The sequence below is a fragment of the Mugil cephalus genome, chromosome 17 (assembly GCF_022458985.1).
Source record: "Mugil cephalus isolate CIBA_MC_2020 chromosome 17, CIBA_Mcephalus_1.1, whole genome shotgun sequence".
Classification (NCBI taxonomy): Eukaryota; Metazoa; Chordata; class Actinopteri; order Mugiliformes; family Mugilidae; genus Mugil; species Mugil cephalus.
In genome coordinates this window covers 11847296-11871037 of record NC_061786.1, presented here as the reverse complement: position 1 = coordinate 11871037, position 23742 = coordinate 11847296, and the positions used below count along the sequence as shown (strand labels likewise).

Genomic DNA, 23742 nt, shown 5'->3' with positions numbered 1-23742 from the left:
AGAAACTTTTAAACTTTCCAGGTAGACCCAAGTACAGCACATTACCCGAACTGTTACGAGATATTTACAGTCAAACAGTTAAACATTCATTCATCCCGCTGTCAAACGGTTTGTTATCTATGCTGTTGATCATTTTTCATTGTTAGCTTTCGCTTTTGTCATGTTTGATGTGAATGTTTTTTCGCTGGCAGAAATAAACTTCAAATATGATATGATATTTTTGTTTATATTTGTTTCTTTGTGGCAAAAATACAATTTCCCTGAATAACGAACGAATAAAACAGCTTTTATTGTGAAATACTGTCAAATGATTTGTTTAGACCTAACCGGAAGTTGAGATGTGTGCATCTGTGTTGCAGCCAAATGCTTCCCCTCGTTGTTAGGTGCCTCTGCATCTGCAGTCGCGGTATCTCTCTTGTTTACCAGCGTGCTGGGGGTATGTTTTTAAAATATATATATATGTGTGTGTAGGTTTATTAGGTTAATGCGGCTGCCGACCACTGTCTTCGGAGAACAAGCTCCTCTGACTGCACCATGGTCAACCTCTGCTGTCTCTGCTGCGGTGAACTCCCTGAACCCCGCCCACCTCCCTCCGGCCAGCCGGGAGTACCGCGGGACTCCCGCTCCGCACCGCAGCAGCAGCAGCCCGCTGGCTCCGGCCCAGACACTGCGAGGCTGATGGGAGGACATAAAGGGGGAGCAAACGGAGGGATATCTGGAGCGCAGCAAGTGAATAAATAGGACTGAGCTCGTAATTTCTCTCTGACATGCGAGAAGTGCAGCATGCTCTCTTCCGATCAGGACTCTGCGGAGGACGCGGCGGCCAGCGGTCCCAATGATGCTGAGGGAGAGGAGCTGGAGGAGGAGGAGGAGGCTGAGAGTGATGTCCCGGAGGAGGTAGGTGCTGACATGGCAGAAAAACGAGATTCTTTTTTATATATATATATATAAAATGAAATCAACCCACTTTCATATAAAATAATCCCTCTGTAACATGTGACAGCTCTTAAGACTGGAAGACTTTTTGAAAAGTAAGCAAACACACAATACATAATGAGCTACAGATTTATTGTTGCTGCTAATAAAGAGTCACAGTGCTATGCAAATGATTGTGATTGTTGTCGAGTTCTCAGTGAATCCTCTGAAATCCTTTCTGCAGCATCATCTGCAGCCTAACAGCATGTGTACTTCCTGAAATGTCAGAATATTGCATTTCACACAGCAGCAGCAATAGACTCCAGTGATGTTGAGAAGTGGAGGTAGAGGCAGTCTCACAGAATGAATGAATATAAATGAATATATTCAAATGACTGCATGTCTGCATTCCCCCCTCTGTCTTAACTGCCACAGAGTAGTTACTTTTAAAACCAGGGGTGTCAAACATATGGCCTATAAGTCAGAAGTGGCCCACCTGAGTGCACATATCGCATAGAAGACATTAAGTGCAAGGTTTCTACTATTTCTAATTTGTTTGGGCTGTTTTAGTAAGACTTAACACAACAATGAGAAAATTTAAGGTTGTTCATAAAAGAATAGTTCATTAAATGTGAACATTTTCATAATGTACTTGTTCTTCTTTGCAGTAAAACAAACAAGTTTTCATTATTTAGAAGTTATTATGGTTTTATTATGTTACTGGTCCACCCCAGCTGAGGTCAAATTGGGTTGTATATGGCCCTGAACTAAAAGAAACCTGCACCTTTTCACACGTCATATTTCCTAATTTCATCTGATTTAGTTCAGCTACTAAAATACATATAATATACCAAATTTAAACAATTTCGATTATGAAAAATATTACTTCCTGGCTGTTTGGTTGGTGAACGTGTTCTGTCTGAATGCAGTCGCGTGCCTCGGACTAGTACACAAGAACTGAATCCCCGTTTCCTCCATAAATAACCGAGGTGGAATCGGCAGTGTGTGACAGCCTCGCCCCAGTGCGAGCGGCGGTAATGGATGGCTGGTTGTCAGCATAAATCCTTTCACTCCATAAAACACCAGAGGTAGTCAACAACAACAACACGGGAGGTCAAGTGGAAGAATGTCACCACAAGAAGTAGGCAGAAGAAGAGATATTAGATTCAGACGTAGATGTGCGCCTGACAAGACGGCATCAAAACTTAACCTGGTTTACTATCTCTCGATGCATGAAGGCGCACGCTTATTACTACTGTTACTAATGAAATGGCCTACAGCTAGAGTCTTTGCTGAATGGGAACATTTGACTGCTGGTCAGTATTGCAAGTGTGAGCACTTTCTGTTACCCCAGCTATGAGCACCCAGCTACTCTGCAGATACAGTAAGTGTGGAGCAGCAGAGATGTGGGCCGAGGCAGTAATGAGAGCTGCAATACAGTGAAGTCTTACATCGTAAATTATCAAAAGTAAAAAGTGCAACAGATATGAGAGCAAAATAAATGAGTGTTGATTTAATCTGTAATAATTTATCAACTGGTGGTTTGATTTCCATGTAATTACTGACCAGCTTTGTGATCAATGTTCTTAAAAGTACATTTTACCATCTAAGGTTGTAGTAAAAATTATATTCTGTAGATGTTTTCAGTTAGTGTCATGATTTATTCTTGACATATAAGACTCTGTGTAGATCAGAGCGATATCGTAAATTTTGTAATCAAACTGTCTCTCTTACATATTGTGTCATAATAAAGCTTTATATACCTTGGTTTTCACCATTTAACCCACAATACTTTTACAATTTAATGGATCGTTATTTACTCTGTTTTTATAGCTATGGGTTTAACTTTAAAATAGTATCATCCAATGCCATTACTTGGATTTCAACATCTCACACACAAGTGTGACAGTAATGCGACAACGTTACTAGCTGGTGTATTTATCCTCATATACACTAGATTAATTTCAGAGATTGATGTGAGTGCAACACCTCAGTAATATTCATCTTCAGCCGTCAGCTGCTTTGATGCGCAGCCTGGCGGGGACACCGTGCACGGCTTAATTGAATTCCACTGAGCTTTCTTTAGTTTGATTTACTTTGTGCTTAGGTTTGGAAAACGCCACAATTTATAGTGAAGCTCGGTTCATTTGCATTTCTGCTGCAGGCCACGAAATCACTGCCAGATTTACAGGGTTCATTCATCGCTCTGAGTGCCTTCTTCTCATCACTCCTCTTTCTTTCTTTCTTGTCTTATTTTAACATTTCTTCGTTTCTCGTGTTGGATTCCTTTCATGCTTCATGGAATATATCACGCTTGTTCCATTCTCTTGTCCTTATCTGTCTTCTCTAACTTCTCCTTGTTCATTTTCGTGTGTCTCTCTTTCCCCTCCCTCTGCAGCAGCGTCCCGTCCAGCAGTCCCTCGGTGCTTGTGTCTGCCGGGAGTCCCACTGGCGCTGCCTGCTGCTCTCCCTCCTCATGTACAGCTGCCTGGGTGCGGTGGCCTGGTGCCAGCTGACCCGGGTCACCAAGATCAGCTTCAACTCCGCCCTCACCTCCTCCTTCACGGCCACCTTCACCTCCTCGCTGCGGGGCGCCACCGGCATGGGCGTCGGAGGGCACTCGATGATCTACCACGACAGCCCCTGCGCGGACGGCTACATCTACATCCCCCTCGCCTTCCTGCTCATGCTCTACGTGCTGTACATGGTGGAGTGCTGGCACTGCAGGGCCAGGAGCGAGCTGCAGTGTAAAGCGGACGTGGACAGCGTGTACGAGCGGGTGCTGCGAATGCGGCAGTCCCAGCCTTGCATATGGTGGAAGGCCATCAGCTACCACTTCGTCCGGCGGACGCGGCAGGTCACGCGCTACCGCAACGGCGACGCCTACACCACCACGCAGGTGTACCACGAGCGGGTCAACACGCACGTGGCCGAGGGCGAGTTCGACTACGGCCACTGCGGGATGAAAGACGTGTCGCGTGACCTCAGGGGCTTGGAGGAACATCCGGCGACGCGCCTGCGCTTCACCAAGTGTTTCAGCTTCACGGAGGCCGGTCCGGAAAACGACTACCTCAACCAGAGAGCCAGGTTCTTCTCCGAGATCGAAGGCTTGGATGATTACATGGAGGCCCGGGAGGGGATGCTGCTGAAGAACATGGACTTCAGGGAGAACCTGATAGCCTACGTAGACCCAGACAGGATGCCTTGGTACACTTCCCAGGTCGCCTTCTGGCTGGCGGCTCTCCTCATGCTGTCGTGGCCTCTGCGAGTGCTCACCGAGTATCGTACTGCTTATGTTCACTACCGCATAGAGAAGCTGTTCGGGTTGGAGTACACCCACAGCAGCCCCTCTCCTCTGGATGAAGACAGGCCTGCGGGGAGTAACACCGGCTGCATTATTCCAAGGGTCGACACGCTGGACAGCACTGAAATGGAGTGGCACATACGCTGCAACCACCAGGTGATTCCCAGCTACTCAGAGGCCATGCTGATCAACATGAGCACAGGAGACTCGCTCCAAGACGCCTCCTCCTCTGACTGCTACCTCCTGGACAGCAGCCAGACGGCCGAGAGCTACGGAGCTCTCCAAAGCCAGGATGACTGCGAGCAGTGCGGTGAGGTCAACCAACAAGCGGCCGGAGGGGGCAGGAGGAGGACGGTCACCAGCTCCAGCTGCTCCTCCATCTTTTCCTGCAGCCGAGCCATGTTCCACTCCCACCTCTCCTCGGACACCTCGCGCTTCTCTCTCTGCCGCATGTACGGCTCCCATCGCACCGTGGCGCTGTGGAGGAGCCGCAGCAGCAACTTGACGGAGCCGTGCTGCGCGGACGAGCAGTGCTGCCGCTCGGACTCCAGCCAGCTGGCCCTCAGCGACAGTCCGCCGACCTACAGGGACGCCAGTTTCTTCCCCGTCCTAATCGTGCACCGGTCCGACGGCAGCGAGGACGGGAGGGAAGTGAGGCGTTACTACATACGGAGAGGGTCGTCCTGCGTGGAGACGGCCCTGTGACGAGCAGCCGGTAGGAGCGTGATGAAGGGCTGGTGGATGGAGATTCAAGGAAACATTTCAGGAAATTTCTGTGTAAATATGAAATAAACTTAGAGTATTTTAAGCAGACTTTCTATTTTTCAACACAGTTACAAGGAGTCATGGTGCTGAACTGCGTTTACACACGTCCCAAACAGTGTCTGTGAAAACATCTGCAGGTGTTGATGTGTCTCACCTTATTACTGTCACGCTCCCCTGGCTGCATGATCAGAGCATCCCACCGATTTAACCGCCTGTGTTTTCCAGAAATGTGTCATCGTTGAAGCCACCACTGACCCTGTGTCTGTGTTGTATACAAGAATTTGGTCTGTTTGTAAGAAAAACACTTGTGTGTATGACAAGTTGCATGTCGCTACCAGTTGTATTATGTTTTTGTTTAACAGACAGCAAGTTGAAACCAAAGACATGAGTATTTTATTTTTTTATTATCATTGTTTTATTGAAACCTGGAGCGGACTGAATGTTAAAGCGGAAGCAATAAAGGTCTATATGAAGGATTGAAATGTATCTATATCAAGCGACTATGTGGGTTTACGAGAAATTCGAATGTAGTTGAAATGATTAAATCTTGGAAGTCGGGGTCTGGGTGTAGAACATATGTGGTAGCCTCCTTACCAATGTTTATAATATGTGCTTGACCTCAAGGTGAAAGAGAGACGAGAGAAGGAAACGAGCTCAGAGTTAAAGTTTTTCTGTGATCATGTTGATCTGAGGCGACAGTGTCACACGCCCTCAGACTCACTGCTCACTGGTACGTCTGCTGTCCTCAAGCGCAAGTGCAACGGAGGAAACACTAAAGATAGATTTGGGACTTAGGCTGATATCAGAGGGAGGAGTGGTACAAATAAAGCAAACATGGATACAAATGTGAGGTAAGAAGGTCATTTAAACTCACGAAAAGCACACTGCAGTGAGGGTTTCAGGCTCTTCAGTTTTAACCTCATGATGTAAAGTTTCCGGTTGTTAATGCCAATGGGAAATAGCTATAATATTTCCATTTGATCTGATGAGAGAGTTAATGCAAAACAATTAGAAGTATAAGTGCACATAACGCAAAGTGGTCTCATAAAGTGTATTACGTATATTTTGAAATTATTAATGCACTTGCAGCACTTTTATATTGGTATTTTATGACTGTTAGTGATGTTGTCTAAACGAGCAACTAAAACCTTTAAGATTTGTACTGTACACCAAATGTACAGATGTTTGTTTTCGTTTCTGTTGGACTCTAGATGGCGCTACTAATGAGAATTATATTCCGTGCATAGGAAAATGTATACACGGGTTTAAAATGTCTTTTATGTGTGTTGATACATCTATATAATCCACCCAGTAAACTAGCAAAATTAATATTCCCTCATAAATATACAGGGTAAAGATAAAGGACTCATCATGGAATCCACAAAAGAGAAAGGGAAGTTGAGTTCACATTTTTTATTTTATTTCAGTTATTATTATTATTATTCAATTGGCATTTTACATTATTTTTAGATTCAGATTAGTTTTTTCCGTCTCTCTAACTCAATAATAGGTATGTTTTAATAATAACAAACACCCATGTTGAAATTCTTCTCTATGCGGACAAACAAAATTACAGCACAGTAGAACATACAAAAGTCACATTTGTTATTATTAATATTTAGTGTATACACAGATCTATATTTTTATTACGAAATAAAAGAGACATAAGATGTGAAACGGGCGGCGCGCGCCTCTGTGATGTCACTTCCCAGGCGCGCGGGATTGTGCTGCTAACCACACTGCTAATGGTAGCTCGACCAGCAACGACCAGGAGACACCAGAGGACAACAGAGGACCAGGAGACAGCAAAGGACAAGAGGACGGCAGAGGACCAGAGCATCAGAAGACCTCGACCTTTACAGCGCCACAAGATACTGTCAAGAAAAGTGCAGCTCGAAGGACTCGGTGTTCCGCTGTAGACGTTGTGTAGTTGTGTTGACATCCAGCGAGCACTGACGTGTTATGTGTCACCAGCAGTTTCGGAACGAAACGTGCTAGCTAGCGCAACTTTTCTGTCCTGTATTTTTCCGCGGAAGTTTTCCTCTGGTATGCATTTACACCCCTCGTTCAATCGGAAGCGGAGGCGTTTATTTTAGGGACGGGTTGCGATGAAGCTGCAGTGCGATGTCGAGGTGGTGAATCGGATGCTCCCCACGTTTGGCATGAAAAGTCGAGGGAAGGGGACCAGGGCTGTGCTGTCCATCGGGAAACATGTGGACAAGACGAGTCAACGCAGCAACATCTACATGATGATCTGCACAGCCAAAGACAGAGCGGGGGCAAAGTACAAGGTGTGTGTTTGTGTTTTTGTCTTTGTCTGCTAGAAGTGAAAGGTGAACGCTTAGAGGGGGCATTTTAGCATTTACCATGGGGTGTGTGGCCTTAAACGTCGAAACTAATATAACATTTTATTTATTGATCACACAAAGAGCATTTCAAAACCAGACAGTCTGGTGAAAGTTAAAATAAAACGAGATTTGCGTCTAAAGCTGTGATTACAGAAGTCACTATGATTATATGAACCGGTCATTTGTGTAATAGGTTACTCAGGCACAAAATCTACAATATAATTATGGTCTGAAATGCTGTTAATATGAACATAACTTGTACAAATAGATCGGATCTACCTGCTTTGTCCTTCTTATCTCTTATGGTAACAGACACACCCATGTTATTAATTTCTCAGTGAAAACATTCAGACCATGTGCTTTAGAGCTGCAAAATTTAAACTGTTAAATAGTTTTAAAAAACAAGTCTCATAAGGAAACAGTCCGTTTGCTGATCTTAAATGTTCCCTGCCTATAAAAAAAAAACTAATCCTGACTTACTGCTCTGTGGCGTTTCTCTTTTCCAAACTGGCTCTGGCAAAACATTCCAGACAACTGTGAGTCACTTTAAATATTCATCGTCTTTCCCACAGAGTCGTCGATTAGAAACCCTAGCAGTGTGGTTTTCATGGTTTCAGCTACTTCCTAATTGCCTTTCAGTTAAATGGCCAAAGCTTCTATAAACCCGTTTGTTGACAAAAAAAAAAAAGGGTACTGTGTGTTCCTGTCTAAACTTGCCACCGAGACATCACACTGAGTTGAATCACAATACGAGGGCCGCCCTGAAGTTATGACATGTATTTTTCCACTGCTTACATATGGCAACTTCTCTTGCAGTTGAAAGACAACATAGAGAAGTTCTTCACTTGGTTTGTGGAGGATGGCAAGGCCACTGTGAGGTTAAAGGAACCTGCCGTTGACATTTGTTTGAGCAAGGTATGACATTCGGTGTGGTACAGTCTGAAAGTGAGGCCTGTTTTTGAGTGTGTTTGTGCGCGCGTGTGTTTCCTGGAACACGATGTGCAAGTTTGCTTCAGAGATGAAAGACTGAATATCCACACACTTTCCTTTAGCCAGGCCAGACACCGTAGCATTTTTTTCGTTCATGCAAAGCCAGCTTATCTGTTTAACTTGTTTTTAACTGACTGGAGTTACTGGATGTGAGACAATTGTGAACTTCTGGTAACCTACCATAAATAAGGTCCAAAACAAACGAAGGAGATGATTTAACATTTTTCTGTGGGTTTTGAAATTGCGTTTATCCCACGTACATTCGTCCAACTAATGCTTTTTATTCCCAAAAGCATAAGATCCACACTTTTCATTCAAAAGAAGTGTGTCAAGATATTCTAGGCCACTGAATGTGGGTTATTGGTTATTTTGAGAAATCCGACCACATACTATAAACTGAGAAGATTCTGTGAGTCTGCTGTGTCTGTTACTTAACAATCTATCCACATGTAACTTTGTTTATTTCCATGTTTGCAGGCTGACGCGAACAGCTTGAAGAATTTCCTCTCAGCCGCTCGTTTAGCGGATAGAGGAAGTGACACAAGCAGCCTTCCTCTGTCCACACTCACTCCTGTTCGTGCCAGAGATGTAGAGCAACCCAAGAAGAAGCTGACCATCACGTCACGGAAGGATTACCCTCTCACCTCAAACTTCCCCTACTCTCTGGAGCAACTGCAGGTGTCATACTGCAAGCTGTCACGTGTGGACATGCGGATGCTCTCCCTCAAAGGTAAAGTGAGTTGAGTTGGTTGTTAACGACATGCTTAAGGTTTGATTTGACCCATGAAGGTTAATATTGCATAATGTCCGCCCAGCGCTGTCGTATAGGGAGGAAAGGTAATGACACATCTAAGGGCCCAAAGCAAGTTTGAACAGGGAAAGTTGAATCATAATTTGACTCATGTTTTTGTCCTTTTCAAGTCCACCACAGTTTTGTCGTTTATCGCCCTTTGTTTTTGTTTTCCCAGCTTTACGCAAGCTAGACCTCAGCAACAACCACATCAAGAAACTCCCTGCAACCATCGGTGACCTCAGCTGCCTCTCTGAACTTATCCTCCACAACAACCACCTGGAGGCCTTCAGCGAGGCCCTGTGCCTGTCCTCGCTGCAGCGGACCCTCCAAATCCTGGACATTAGCCAGAACCGACTGCAGGCCCTGCCCGCGCAGTTCTGTCAGCTCAGGGAACTGGTGAACCTCAAGCTGGACGACAACGAGCTCGTCTGTCTGCCGTTTCACATCGGGCGACTCTCGAAGTTGAGGTTCCTGTCCGCGGCGCACAATCAGCTGGCCGTGCTGCCCAGTGACTTTCGCAAACTCAGTCTGGAGAACCTGGACTTGTTTGGAAATCCGTTCGTCCAGCCCAACCCTCTGGACCACACGATGAAACTTAAGTTTCCCATTCCTCTTCAAGAGATGGCCTCCAGGGCTGTGGTTCATCTCAGGTTAGTTTCCCCTCACATCACACGTAAACCTCGCTGCGGTTCGTGAGTTCCTTCATCTCATTCTTTCTGCCCCACCTCACAGGATACCGTATGGACCTCACCTCATCCCTGCCCACCTGTGTCGGGACCTGGAAGTAGCCAAGACCTGCGACTGCGGCCGTGTCTGCATCAGTTTCTACATCAAGACAGCAGTGAGCATGAACCTGCACCAAGTCTCTCACACGGTGGTGTTGGTGGATGACATGGGAGGCACAGATGCACCGGTGCAGCAGCACTTCTGCTCGCTATCCTGCTACTCAGAATTTTTAGACAACTCCCTCCAGAGAGGAATCAGATGAGGAGGAACGGACTCGGTTGAAGGAAGAAGAGAACAACGACAGATGGAAATTGCTCTGAATTCTGCAATAGTTTGTGCTGTGAGATACTGTAGGGTGACGTCTGATGAGACAGGAGGCTGCAGTAGTAAATAGCCCAGTGGTACACTTTCCTTGTAAGGGCTTTAAATGAAAGGACACTATTGACTCTGTTAAACTTTGTTTTTAGAAGTGCTTCAAGCCGCTTGTTTTACAATCACCTTCATCTAAGATGGCTCTTAAACCGTGATGGCGAAATAGAGAAGCACAGATATCTCACGTACTTGTAACATAGTGTCAGTGACTGACACAAAAACACTTGCTGCCGGCATCTGGTCCTTCATGCCTTTTAGAACAAACTGTAAGTTCCCCTACTGACCCACTTCCGCTAGAAAGGAACAAAGACATGAGAGGAACTTCCTGAACACAGTGCCTCAGGGTCCATAAACGGTCCAAGGGAGTTGGTTTTTACTGTGCTGATGACCCACACTTTTTTTATATGTACATGAAAAATTCAATAAAAGCATTCATTGTCACGTCTCAAGTAGTTTATTTGGAAAAGTAGTTTGAACGTGTCACGTAACCGCATGACGTGTCTTAAGTGGGAGGCTGGGTTTTAAAATGTGAACAAGCAAACAGAACCACTGCAACATTAGAAAACCCTTTCACTTTGAGAACTGCAAGTCGCGCACGTCAGTCCAGCTCGTACATGAGCTTGTTTTGGAAGATGAAGCCAGCAGATGTCGAGTGATCGCTGATGACTGTCTCATTTCCGTCTTTATCAATTTCCCGCAGTATTGCGGGAGGTGCTTTCTTCTTCTTCTTGTGCTCTGGGTTTCGCTTTGTTGTCAGTTCATCTTCGACTGTCCTCCCCTCCGGCTTTGCAGAGTCCATAGTGACTACATCCGCCGAACAAAGGGTGAACTGTTTGTCTGAATCTCTTTTGTTCTCGTCATCTGTTGAGGGTATCGTGCTGGCTTTAACGTCCTCCTTAGAAATGCAGCACTCCTCCGTCTTGTCCAGGCGTATAATAGAAGCCTGGGAATCCTCACTAGATGCAGCATCTGTTCCCACCTAATACAGAAAATAAGAAGAACTTAACTGTTTGGTTTCACCACACACACTTGCACCCACTGCCTTCTTACTGTATCAATATGTATCTCACCTGGGTATTTCCTTGTACACCTGCCTTAGCATCGCGAGTCTCTTCTTGGATATCTGAAGGCTTTATTTTGGATGTTACCTCTTCTCTTATGCTACATGACTGTTCAGTAGAGATACAACTGTGCTGTGTTTCAGTTTTAGGAGAAGGCACTGCTCTAATATCGTCAGAGTTAACTTCATCAGAAATGTCACTTTTCTGAACAGAAGTGTTGAACTGAATCCCTCCGTTCTCCATTGTTGCGTCACATTTGTCTTCCATTGATTTGTTGAGATCATCATCTGTGTCCTGCCTCAACAATTGTCCATGTTCCGTCTTATTTATCTCCTCCTGCTCTTTTACACTGTCTTCCTTCTCTTTGGTTCCACTTTCTTGGCCTTCACCTTCCAGCTGCCTCCGTTCTCCTTTCCCTGCACCAGTCTCTTCCGCTTCACATTTTTCACCCTCCCTCACCTGCTTTTGTCCTCCATCCTGAACTCTTTTGCCCTCTTTTTCTTCTACCGGTGTCTCTTGCTTCAAATCCAGCTTTTCTATCTGTCTTTCCTCCTTTACCCTTGCCTCAGCTCTTGTCTCTTCCCATTCATCCTCTTCTTCCTTATCCTGGACCTCACCATCACTCCAAAAGTCAGCTGCAGTCCCATTAAAAATATCCGAGGTCAGATCGGGAGGAAGAACGGGCAGTGTGACGGTGAGCTGCCCTGTTTGTTTGTTGAACTTGGCCTTTCCTTTGTCTTCGTCCACAGGGTAGGCGAGAGGCAGCTCCAGTCTGTAGGCCGGTTTCTCGGACTCCAGCAGCAGGCTCTTCTCCGTAACTTCAAGGTTAGTGTCTGTGACCGACTTCAGGAGCGGCATGTCAATGGTAACCACTATCTCTTTGGGCCTGGGGCTTTGGGCCGAGTCCCTAGAGCATCTAAAGTCCTGCAGATCTATAAAAGATCTATATTTTACTGTGTAGTTCGGCTTGGTTGGCTCTTTGGGTTGCTGAGGTTGTATGGGGAAGATTTTAGGTTTAGCCTCACTGCTGGCTGTTGTCGCAGGCTTTGCAATAGATCTTTTTTCATCTGGGTATGGGAAGGCAAGAGGGTCTGGCTCTTCTGTGGGCTTCTTGGCTTCATATCCAGGTATAGGTTTGCGAATTACACAAGGATGCGGTGTCCCTTTGTATTTTATTTTCAGCTCTTTCACGTTGTTTTTATCCAGAGTCACTTTAAAGGCATCCTGAATTCCCTGAATGGCCGTGTCGTCCACCATATTCATGAATCTCTTGTTTTTGCTTGCTATGTGGAGAGTGTCAGGGTGGAAAACAACATCATAAATCACGATTTTGTTACCTTTAGGGTCCTTGTCTTGTCTCCCTGGGTGCAGGCTGTGAGGCAGGGACCAACGCTGCCCCCTGTGGCCGTCCTCCACAACACACTTAGCCGCAGGTTTCCCAACTTTCTCATTGGCGCAGATGTTGATGAAACATTTCTTCTTGCCATCCACGCTCGTTTTGATGGCCCTAAATGGTGCGGGGTGGAGGAAGTCGATAGTGTTTCCTCTCTCCTGCTCCAAAATTTTGATCTCCTCTTCGTACCTTTTCCGGTTCTCGGGGTCTGATATTTCTTCGGCGTAATCGCGCAGCATTATCCTGAACTTGTCGTCTTTGAAAGCACTTGTGAGTCTGCCGATTTCGTCCGCTGTCATGTTGAGCTCTTTCAGTTTATCTCCGACCTCCATGATGGTTGTTACGAGGAGAAACGTTATTAATACCTTTTGTGAAAAAACTGTTGAAATGTATACACATTTACTTGGTCAGACTAATCTAAAAAAATCTATACGTGACATTTGCTTCGTTTTACGATGATTATTATAAGTTATATCCCTGTTATAGGACAACGAAACTCCACACGGCAGGAAACCCCGGCGTAGTTGTGTCGATGTAACCATAGTAACCAGTCAGCTTGGGCAGTTGGTGCAACCAGGAAATACCTCCCCCCAAAATATATGAAATAAATTATACTACACCTAAAAACGTATAGATATCCACTTTTGTACAGGCAAGTGTACGATTAAATTGTAAATGTGAGATAATTTTTATATTATAAAGTACTCATATATTTCATAGTGTCGTTGGTTATTATGTTTGTGGATTAATTGACAAAATTTTTAAAACTTTTTAAATTTAATTTCAAATCAAATCTAAACACAATAATATGTGAATAGATTAAAATACATTCTGACTGACCTATCATAAAACTTTAGTAACTTTAGTGCTGTTCCAGTAGAGTTAATGACTTGTATTTATTAATAAATCATATAGAAACTATTCTTAAGTCTACATAATTATATACTTCACTTTCAGCGTTGACATTAAGCTTTTAACGAGTTATAAAGAGAGGACAAAATTATTTATTTATTTACTTATCTGGCTGTTTGTGTTCTAGGTCAATGAAAAATCATATGAAAATCAAAATCAAATGAAATCCTTTTTACGTCTCGAAAAAAAACACGTTTAACTCTAACTCTGGTGACATTTAATTGCACATATACCCATTCATAAAATTACTTTTTTTATATAGCTATAATCAACTCAACACTAAATGTGTTCCTTCATAGTCTCTAATTTCAAAGCAGGGCACAGTTCATTATAATGATCCTAAATCTGTCTTGTTAATGTTTTGTTTAAATGTTCGTGATGACGTCACTTGATGACCTTTTTGCAGCTTTTTTTTAGATATATTTGCTCATTTTCTGTTGTATACTGTACTACACAACTTCTACATATTTACTAATCATTTTTTCGTCTTTCTTAAATCTCCTTAATTACCATACATTTCAGAGAGTGCTATGTAAACACGGTTATACTGTCTGACCCTCAGTATAATGACAATAAAGTTCTTTTTTGGTTGGAATATGAGGTTTTTCAGTGGGGTGAAGTGACATCTCCGTACCAGCAGATGTCCCTGCAGACCACAGCTCGGGTGGCAGAGGGCAGTCAGTATGTCGGTCATTGAGGCAAATGGGCGGGTGAGCAGGGCAGAAAGCTGATTGGTCGCACCCCCAACAGTTCATATTTCCGCCGTATCTGATTGGCAGAGGTGCGTCGTTACTAGGTGTGGGACCACCGCTTATGAAATGTGTGAGTGGGAGGACTTGAGTGGCATGTTAATAAGTTTATTTATATAATTCCTTTATATAAAAACAAGTACTTGCATTTTCCCAGATCTGCCAGTTGAATTTTAAATGTAGAAAACACTTACACAGCTACACCTGTATTTTCCAGGGCCACTTCATGTCTTTTAATTTGTTCCCACCAATCATGACAAGTATTCATGAGTTTTGATGGAATAGGGCTCAGTGATGTGTCAGTTTGTGTTCCCAAGCGACCGCTCTGAATAGGCTCAAATGATCTGCTAATGAAGTCCAAACAACTTGTCTGTCTCTTCTGTCTGATCAAGCGTTCTGGCTCCGAGTTAATGAAAAGGACTCGGTGTCCCCAGACGGCCTTGCCAAAACAGCTTTTATAACACCAAAAAATTTCATTCAGCCAGCAGGAAGCTACCCACAGGCTAGTCAGCACATTTGGAAGAACACGAGTGAGTTTCAGCTGACCAAAGAGGGCGGTGTTGCTTGGCGGGTAATCAGTGTGACGCACACAGGATGTGGGCAGACTCCACTCACTGCATTTCTGCATGAGCTGACCAGGAAAGACTGCTGACTGTACCCCAATTCCCCCCCAGCCATTTCTCTTGGATTAGTTATAGGAAAGATAACAGAAGGACCAGAGAATGACTCATTTGATCTTTTTTTTATTACAAATATGTATTAAATAATATGAAAAGTTAGACAGGGAGATATAATCAAGGTATAATCATAGTACTGATGATTAATATTTGTATTTACATCACTTTTTCGTGTCAACTTTTTCCCAAATGTGACAAATAAATGCATTTTATAATACAGGAAACAATACATTCACGTAGACACATATATCAGTATCAACACAGACAAAGAGGTGTCGGAGGAGAGGTGCAGAAGGTGAAATGTATAAGACGAACTTCATACAAAGGCTTTGGCAAGAGTGCATACATATCAATTATATCAAAGTAAACAAAGAATCTTTTAGAGAAAATACATGTACAAATGAGCAGTAGAGCAGGAAAAGAGTCCAGTGCATGTTTTATTTCATTCATTCCCATGAGTAAAAGAGCAGCAACCATGTGTGCTTGGCTGCTCCCTGCGTCCCTCTGGTACGTCTGGAGTGAGTAGAGCTGTTCATCGTCTACTTTGAGCCAGCAGGTACCAACACGCTTAATGTGGCAATGCCAGGCTTTGAGGGAGGTGCTTTGCCAGTCGCCATTTTGTTCAGACTCCGAACTTCCGCTTGCCATGATGGGATCTTCTTTGTGGTCATGTGGCGGCGGGCGTGTTTGGTTAGGTGATCGCTGCGCATGAACCGCCGGTCGCACACAGGACACACAAACTTCTTCTCCCCGGTGTGCGTGCGGCGGTGACGGGAGAGCTCGTCGGATCGGGCGAACCTCTTATCACATCCCTCCCAGCTGCAGCTGAAGGGCTTCTCGCCTAAAAAGGGGGCCAAAAGGAGAAAACAAGTGAGTCACACTGACAAACTTAACAAAGCTTGGCTCACACAAAAACAATGAGCTCACTGTCTTTCCCATCAAGAACAACCACGACCAAAGAAGGCAGGTTTTACAAGCAGGATGCAACAGTCATCCGTGGCAGTCACTTATTCCACATCCCCCATGAGCGTCCTCTATTTGCAGTGAGTCCCTCACCTGTGTGTGTTCGGAGATGAGCCTTGAGGTGCGAGCTCTTGAAGTACGTCTTCCTGCAGCCTGGGAAGTTGCAGACGTAATTTCTCCTGCGAGAAAAGTCCATCTTTGTGGTCGCTGTGCTGCCGCTGGGTCCGGCTGGCACGTACACGGGGGCTGGGGCCAGAGGTAGCAGCTTGGTGTTGCCCAGGGTCATGACAGTCTGAGGACAGTGGGGGGCCTGAGAGACTGAGGTCTGAGGGAGAACCAGCATCACCGTGCCCTGTGGTACCGCAGAACCCACAATTAGGGACTGCTGGACAGGGGTGCCGTTGGCCGAGGTGGGCTGGGGGAGGATGGGTGCGGTAGCAGTCCGAATTCCAGCACCGGATGTCTGAACCGCACTGGGGATGAACGCTGAGATTATACCTGATTGGCTGCTGACAGGGAACATCTGGCAGATGATTTGAGGGCTGGTGACCGGAGGAGGGGACAGGGTTGTGGGAACAGGCGGAGTGGGTGGGCTGTTTTGTGGTTGGATGTTGACAAGAGTGGGGGTGGAGACACTGTCCAAGCAAGGGTTTGAGGGACTAGGGGCTGGCTGCTCTGTTTTTGGGGGTAGGAGAGTAGCGGGAGGGGATGGAGGTGTGGTTATTTGCTCAGTGTTTGTAATGCATTGCTGCTGCCGTTGCTGCGGGCAGGCCATTGTGGCCGTTACTGTGTCTCTAGTTTTCTCAGGGTTGGGGGCCATTGGAATGTGTTGCTGGCAGAGGTTTCTGTCTGCGGTGTGGCGGATGACGCTGGTCGCCATGGCTCTGCAGGGCTGCGGCGCAGGTGGCAAGGCGGTTGTCTTTTCAGCAATAGGTGCCAGGACAGGTTGGTGTAGCCCGGACCCACAGCGTTGTGTGGACGCGGTCAGGTTAGAGCTCAACTGGGCCGTAACGCTTGATTGGCTCTCGACAAAGCTGGGACTGTGAGGCGGGGTCATACACTGGAAAGAGGAAGATTGAGGAATTAAAGCGTATCCTAGTACCACTGCAATAAAATAGTGTGTTTGTCTACATTTAAAAGGACTCGTGTTTGCAGAGATAAGTATCCCAGGTGGCAAGAATAATGACCACTCTGAGTTATAAACTGTGATTTTTATGACCCTGCACCTGCAAGTAGGAGTTGTCTCAAGGTCAGCCACCTTACTCCATCAAGGTTTTTTTCTGGCTGCAGAACCTCTTACCTGCCCTACGCTTATGTCATAAAGCACTTATCACGACACGTTGTCATCAAAAGGCGAACAGGTTCAACATAAACCCAGGAATGTGTTTACCAATTAAACACGAGTTATCTCTTAATGTGGAAACCAAGAATACACACCATTCACTGTTTGACGCTAGTGCAGCGTGATAAGCGTCTTACCAGAGAAGAGAGGGACACAAAGTCCTTTGGGGGCTCTGGGAGTTCAGACGGCAAGGAGTCACAGGAGTCGGAGGCCGGGGTGAGAGGTCTGGGTTTGGGGTTCGGCTTGTTGCTGCTGAGGAAGAGAGCCTGGCCCCAAGAGCTCATACACACCAGAGCTTCAGCCGCCTCCAGGTCAGTGTACTCCAGGCCGGGGGAGCAGCTGCTGGTTCCACTACAGACAGACTGCTCACTATCATGTCTCCTCCTCTTCACAGAAGACCCGCAATTTTCCATATATTCAGTCTAAGAAGGGGGGAAAACAAGAACAAAAAGGAGAAACCGGAAAATTACACACTGTTTTCAACTCCTTGGTGTTGATTCAGCTTTCGCTCTGGTATGACGGACAAAGGGACGCACTCTGTTCTGACCAGGGGGGGGGAAAAACGGATCTATTTCCAGTTATGGTCTGCTCAGTCACTGTTCCTGTATCTGAAGTTCGCGGGCCAAATGCATGATGCTGCCAATAAGGGGAAGGAGGAGGTGTTGGTGACTACACCCTGACCCAGCATGCACTGCCTCTGGCCCAAAGCCAGGACGCCTCCCCTTCCCAAATATAGACCAAACAGTGACGTGCTGCTGAGATGAGCCATGTGAAATCCCCATAAAGCGGTTTGCATCAGGAAGTAGGCTTATTACGTTACAACTTTTATTTTTTTTGTAATACATTTTAAGAATAAACAATGCATGATGCTGGTGCGCTATAGAAATGCAATTAAATTAGCAAAAACTCCACACTGACATTCTTAAGTGCATGCTTAAATTACTTGTTTTAATATTTTAACACATACAGAGGTCGTTACCTTTTAAGGACACAATAAAACAACATTTTATTAAATAAGTACTTAATTAAAACCCGTGTTGACATTTAGTACATTTAGTTTATATGGCACCATTAAGAATATTAAATTAAAAATACCAAAAATAAATGTATCCTGTAATGTCAAAGCAGTCTGTAAACAAGTGACTATGAGGGGGCTGAAAAAGAAAACGCGGAATAAATGTTGCGTTCAGGCTAAACTGTTAAAAAGAAATTTCTTACCCCGTGCGAGTCCATCTCTGTGAATTTTCGCGATGGCATTGAGGAATAAAATGCTCAAATATCACGTTTTTGTTGTCAAAGCCAGTATAGAACAAAGAGACGGCGGTTGCCAATGCTGCTGTGGAAGGGTTGAGGTCGTCTTTTTCTCTGACTGGCTCCCTTTTCTCTCAGCTGTGTGTGTAAAACATGGGGAGGAGGGGGAAAAAAAAGAAAAACAAAACTCACAACACGCACCGGGTGCGGGTGGCAACACCCAACCAATCACGGCCGAGTGTGTGCGGAATCTCAGCCAATCAGGAAGCAGGGAGCGCGTGAACAGTGCGTGCTCGCCGGGCGGTTGGAGGAAATGGGGTGCGTGGCCGTCGGTGGGCGTGGCCTTGAGAGTCAGCGGTGTCGGTGTGAACCCGGTGAACCGGCGGCAGCTAAAAACTAGGAGAAAGGTCGATCCGGTCTATGCTGCGTTCACGGGAACTGCGGCGAGAGACGACGCGACAGCACAATGCAACGTTTTACAAGCAAAACATAATAAAAAAGGTACAATTTAAACAGCATTTAATTGTAGAAGAAGGTCAAATGTGATTTAATGTTTAGCCACATAGTAAAATTTAAAGGCGAAATAAAAATAATCGAGAAATACCTTTGTCTTAGCGGAAATCTCCATCAAAGTTGCTAGAAATTCAACATTAAAACTATGTTGTGTTTTAGAGTAGCTGTGTTCTGTTAATTTTGTTGACATCTACTAAAATGTTTATATACTATAACATTACCTCTGCAATTAGGATAATAGTTGATTTTGAATAACAGGACAAATTATTCAGTTGTTGTTTTTTTTAATATAAATTTGTATATGCATGCCTTTATAATGCCATTCTGATAACATGCCATGTAATATTCTAAATTTACAAAATTAAATAATAGATTTTAAACGAGGTTATATACAAGCACAAACAACTACATTAAAAAATATATATTGATTGTGCAGGCACAGTTTAACATTTACATTTTAAAATCTTATGGATAAAAAAAACAACCTCAAAATGCATGGTTTTGATGAAGATAATACTTAAATATATACATAAATTCACATGTCCTGAAACACGTTTATAAAGGCATATTAATACACATTAAAAAAAAACTTTAATTTGGTTGTACACTATTGACAATTTTTTTTGGATGGAATGGCACATAGCTCCTTTCTTGCAATGTAAATTATAAGTTCAAGGTTTGTTTTAAGCGCTGCAGTCAACCTGACGCTCGTTTGTCCCACTTTTCCCACAATACGTGAATGCAACGCCAGAGTAAGGCTAAGCGCGGGTTTCTGTCTTGTTATTTTGGAGTTGTTTGTGCAAAATTCTCGGACAACAAAACTGAAAAACAAGTTCTTAACAATCACATCTTTTACATTTTATAACATAAACGTAAAGGCACTTGGCTACAAGGGCCTACAACACGTAGTTTTTATCAGTATCATCCATGTAACCTTTAACTGTGTTACCACGAGACAACGTATTGTTATCACTTACATAGGAATGTTTCAGTATTTATTGTGCTTTCACAGTAAAACGAGGTCACCAATTTAACCTGTATTAATAAATTAAGGATCAATGTCTCTGATCTGTTTCCCGCTTTTGACTTCTAATGCCACGTTTACGTCATCAGCCTTAAAATAAAACCTTGAAATAAAATATTTTCCATTGTATAAGTCCTCATGTGCACTGCATTGTTAAGTATACTGAAGCATGTTGGGCTTTATCCTCCTCATACTAAGTATATTAAGTATATGTATGTTGCTGTATGTCGGGATCTTTTGTCTGCAGCCTTTTGTCTGAACTTGAAGGTTTAATGTAAACACATTCCCAGGATCACATCTCAGAGAATCCAGATAAGTCTTGACCTACATATGCTGTTACATCACCAACTGCATTTGGACAAAGCAACCGAAAAGAAAGAATCAGGAGTTTCAGCAGACCTCTGGCAGCTATGATATGAAAGGCACACATTTCATAAATACATATTGTATCCAACATAACAAGATAGCTGAAAGATGTTAAAGCAGTAAAGTCAAGCTGAATGTCACTTTCTAGAGCGTAGGACTGTGTTATTTAATTTCCAGTTCCTGGGTTTTCCTGCTTGTGTACCTGATCGCATTTGGTTTCATTCTTAAACTTGTATTTGTTTGCAGCTTGCCTGTGGCAAAGGGGAGTGTAGCAGGTGTGTTGGCCCAGACCTGGCAGTGTGAGGCTGCCGAGGAAGGCCGTGCCTCAGTATGAGTCACGTAAGCATGACCTCAGGGAGCAGCGAGGGCTTGAAGCTGTGGCAATGCAGTTTCAGTGCCAGCTGTTAGCGAGAAGCAAGGGGAAGAGGGAGGAGCTACGTGGAAAAACGAGTTAGCATGCAGGCATGACAGGCAGCCTGTTTGTAATATAAGTGGGGCAGTTCACTTCATCTTAGTTAGGGAATCTGGAGTAAAGGTTACTCTGGCCCTATCCGGGCCTCCTCCGCATGCACACCTCCCCAGTCCGGTCGACTCCCCATAACTCAGGAACTCCAAGAGTGGAGTCAGAGGGGAGTTGTCCCAGCGAGGTTAAATATATCGCCAGAACTACTCTTCACTAACAGCCCCTGGGCCCTGACACCCAGCCACAGGCAGTCTCATAAAGACACGAGGGTTAGGTCCACATGAAGCGTCTCCTCTAAAAGTTAATACATTTTAATAGTTTCACAATCACGTGAGAGCATAATCTCAATTAAGTTTGAACCCTCTGCAAAAGGCTGCAAATACGATCTCCTGAGACATCACACATCCCAAACATTTGAACACGGTTCTTTCACTCTGCTCTTGTCAGATGGTTTACATTTTTTTGTTTTGACGCAATACGGAGCAAAGATCATTGTGCAGATCACTGTTGAGGATGATGTTGCGACTCTTGCGCCACAACATTACATTCACAGTCGTATCACCACCTTTTGATGACCTTGTTATTTTCCATAGTTTGATACTGTCATCAAAGGCGCCGATATTAATAATCGGATGCTTCGGATGTTTTTGTGGGCCGACATGAACTCGTGGAAAACACCGGCTGTCAGTTGCTCCTCCAAACTATCTCTGCAAACTAGCATCTGGGTGAAAGGACACCGTGCACACCGCTAGTAAAGGCATCCCAGGGGTGGGGTTAACTTAAATAGAAGCAATTTTTCTTCCATTTTTCCTTCATTCATTGGGTTTTATTAAACAAGAGGAATAATAGGAAATAACCTCTTACTGTGTCCTGTTTTCAGCATATAAAGATCAATATTTTACTGTCGTACATGCATGACGTCAATGTAGGCCATGTTATGTAAAACAAACAAACATGTCGACTACTGAATTACCTTGATTACTTTGTTATTTTGTAATGTACGTTTAAACCCACATATACGCAGCTTCAAAATACACACCAGGACCATTTCATCTATTACAAACTCGTACTATCTCATCACATCCTGTATTAAACAGGAAAGACAAGGAACAAAGGGGCTGAATATTCACCTTTTAGAATTTAACTAAGCAGATTTCCTCAAGTACTGTACTTTTTGTACAATCGTGATGTATTTCCTTGCTATGCCACTTTCTTTCGATCTCATTTATTTTACAAGGCCTATGTTGTATTTTTTATTTTATTTTTCAAGCAGGATTTTGGATACATCGCTTTTACTTTTATACAGCAGAATTTCTCCTTTTTTTCATTGACCGCGCGTTATCGATCTCTGATTGTCATCAAGTTTAGTGAAGCCAGCGCACAGCCTCTCTGTCTGGCAGATGCGAGGGAGCAGCCTTCATTTCCCGTTCCCGATGAAATTGTTTTGTTGCTCATTTTCAACAACAATCCACAGCTGACCCGTAGTAGGAGCCGACTCTTAAAGTCAACTGAAGGATGCTTTGTGTGAACCACACAACACGTGACTCCACCTCCTCTCCTCCTCCTCCTACACATCCGAACGGAGCAACAACAGGGATTTCTCTCCGAGCGCCTGGCTCCTGATTGGTCAGAGTGGGGCTCTAAAGCCAATCTGTTGCTATGAGAGACTGACTCGTGTGTTGCCAGCTCGCTGTCTGTTGTCCTGGCAACATGGGGAACAGGAGGCAGGTTTGAGGGCTCCCTGGAGGAGCTTCCCTGGAGATGGTCTGGAGATGTGTGGTGCCTAATGATCAAGGCTCCGTGTTATCATTAAACAATACTATGATGTTCTGTCTGGGCGCCTGGCTGTGGGAACAATGTTTTTCCCCTCTAATGGCTCGCTTAACGCTAATCTGTGAGACGTATGCACCGTTGTATTCATCATCTTTCAGAGGTCACATAAAGTACATTAAACCATACTTGTGGTCTATTTTAAGCCTCTAAATGACTTGTTCTCTGATGTGTTTTTGATATTAATGCGATAATAGTGCTGCTTTCACGCACAGATTGAGACTGGAGACCTATCAAACTTACGGTTTAAGGTTTCGGGGTTTGACAAATGCACTTGTTCCATTTTAAACCTCAGTTACATCGAGATGAATATGAGAGAGACTCTTGAGGCACACGGGCAGCAACATTATGAGTCAGCCTAGGCTCAGTGACATCAGAGGGAAAACAACCACAGTGAAAATGTATGTATTTTTAATTTTTCTGTCTGTTTAATCTGTTTAACAACAGCAAAAAAAGAAATCTAATCTACTGTTTTTTATGTGCCAGGAAAATGTAAAAATGTCAGGCAGTGGACCAGCAAGAACGTCATCATAAAAAACGAAAGAAAAGAAAACAGTCCCACCCTTAAAATATGCAGAGCACTGAAGAAAAAGAAGACGAGGACTATTTTTCCAAAAGAAAAAAAAAACACGTCACAATTAAAAAAGAAAAACATTAGCGTTGAGAAATCGCTGTTTTTCTTTCCAACGAGGCCGCATGACACAAGAGCACTTCAAAATGGTTGTACGGGATTGAGTCCAATTTAAGCGATTTGAGCCACAGATCATATCAGTGAATGGAAAGAATTAAATCCCTCCCAATCAAATCATTCTGAATAAACTTGGAAAACAGGGAGCGTGCTGTGAGCCAGGCCAGCTTCATGTTCTCACCGCAAACTCTTGGACAGAAGCTGCGTCTTGACACCAACTGTGGGTTTAAACGAGGACATCTCGAGAAAAAAGTAGACTGAGAGAAAGAGCAGGGAGGAGGAGACAGACAGCAGAAG

General features: G+C 44.2%; 4 protein-coding genes across 4 annotated transcripts; 2 read left to right on the top strand and 2 right to left on the bottom strand.

Moving 5' to 3' along the window:
- The first annotated feature begins 378 nt into the window (after window positions 1-378).
- si:dkey-13p1.4 (transmembrane protein 151B) lies at window positions 379-5557 on the top strand. Its single transcript, XM_047611273.1, has 2 exons — window positions 379-897; window positions 3314-5557. The coding sequence occupies exons 1-2, from the start codon at window positions 784-786 to the stop codon at window positions 4922-4924; spliced, it is 1725 nt and encodes a 574-aa protein (XP_047467229.1). The 5' UTR covers window positions 379-783; the 3' UTR covers window positions 4925-5557.
- An 896-nt stretch (window positions 5558-6453) lies between these two features.
- lrr1 (leucine rich repeat protein 1) lies at window positions 6454-10654 on the top strand. The gene is made up of 5 exons (XM_047611769.1): window positions 6454-7275; window positions 8149-8247; window positions 8800-9052; window positions 9291-9765; window positions 9848-10654. The coding sequence occupies exons 1-5, from the start codon at window positions 7093-7095 to the stop codon at window positions 10101-10103; spliced, it is 1266 nt and encodes a 421-aa protein (XP_047467725.1). The 5' UTR covers window positions 6454-7092; the 3' UTR covers window positions 10104-10654.
- A 34-nt stretch (window positions 10655-10688) lies between these two features.
- On the bottom strand, window positions 10689-13297 carry dnaaf2 (dynein axonemal assembly factor 2). The gene is made up of 2 exons (XM_047611768.1): window positions 11284-13297; window positions 10689-11192 (listed from the first exon to the last, which is right to left on the bottom strand). The coding sequence occupies exons 1-2, from the start codon at window positions 12997-12999 to the stop codon at window positions 10812-10814; spliced, it is 2097 nt and encodes a 698-aa protein (XP_047467724.1). The 5' UTR covers window positions 13000-13297; the 3' UTR covers window positions 10689-10811.
- A 1758-nt stretch (window positions 13298-15055) lies between these two features.
- klf11b (Kruppel-like factor 11b) lies at window positions 15056-18717 on the bottom strand. Its single transcript, XM_047611729.1, has 4 exons — window positions 18529-18717; window positions 17448-17732; window positions 16062-17028; window positions 15056-15846 (listed from the first exon to the last, which is right to left on the bottom strand). Exons 1-4 carry the CDS (start codon window positions 18565-18567, stop codon window positions 15545-15547), a joined length of 1593 nt encoding a protein of 530 aa, XP_047467685.1. The 5' UTR covers window positions 18568-18717; the 3' UTR covers window positions 15056-15544.
- Window positions 18718-23742: the final 5025 nt, after the last annotated feature.

Coding starts and splice junctions, on each gene's coding strand:
- si:dkey-13p1.4 (XM_047611273.1), top strand. CDS start 784: ATGCTCTCTTCCGATCAGGACTCTGCGGAGGACGCGGCGGCCAGCGGT. Junction 898..3,313: donor AGAGTGATGTCCCGGAGGAG/GTAGGTGCTGAC, acceptor CTCCCTCTGCAG/CAGCGTCCCGTCCAGCAGTC.
- dnaaf2 (XM_047611768.1), bottom strand. CDS start 12,999: ATGGAGGTCGGAGATAAACTGAAAGAGCTCAACATGACAGCGGACGAA. Junction 11,193..11,283: donor GTGTACAAGGAAATACCCAG/GTGAGATACATA, acceptor TTTCTGTATTAG/GTGGGAACAGATGCTGCATC.
- klf11b (XM_047611729.1), bottom strand. CDS start 18,567: ATGCCATCGCGAAAATTCACAGAGATGGACTCGCACGGG. Junction 17,029..17,447: donor TTGTGTCCCTCTCTTCTCTG/GTAAGACGCTTA, acceptor TCCTCTTTCCAG/TGTATGACCCCGCCTCACAG. Junction 15,847..16,061: donor TCATCTCCGAACACACACAG/GTGAGGGACTCA, acceptor CCCCCTTTTTAG/GCGAGAAGCCCTTCAGCTGC.
- lrr1 (XM_047611769.1), top strand. CDS start 7,093: ATGAAGCTGCAGTGCGATGTCGAGGTGGTGAATCGGATGCTCCCCACG. Junction 9,053..9,290: donor GCGGATGCTCTCCCTCAAAG/GTAAAGTGAGTT, acceptor TTGTTTTCCCAG/CTTTACGCAAGCTAGACCTC. Junction 9,766..9,847: donor AGGGCTGTGGTTCATCTCAG/GTTAGTTTCCCC, acceptor CCCACCTCACAG/GATACCGTATGGACCTCACC.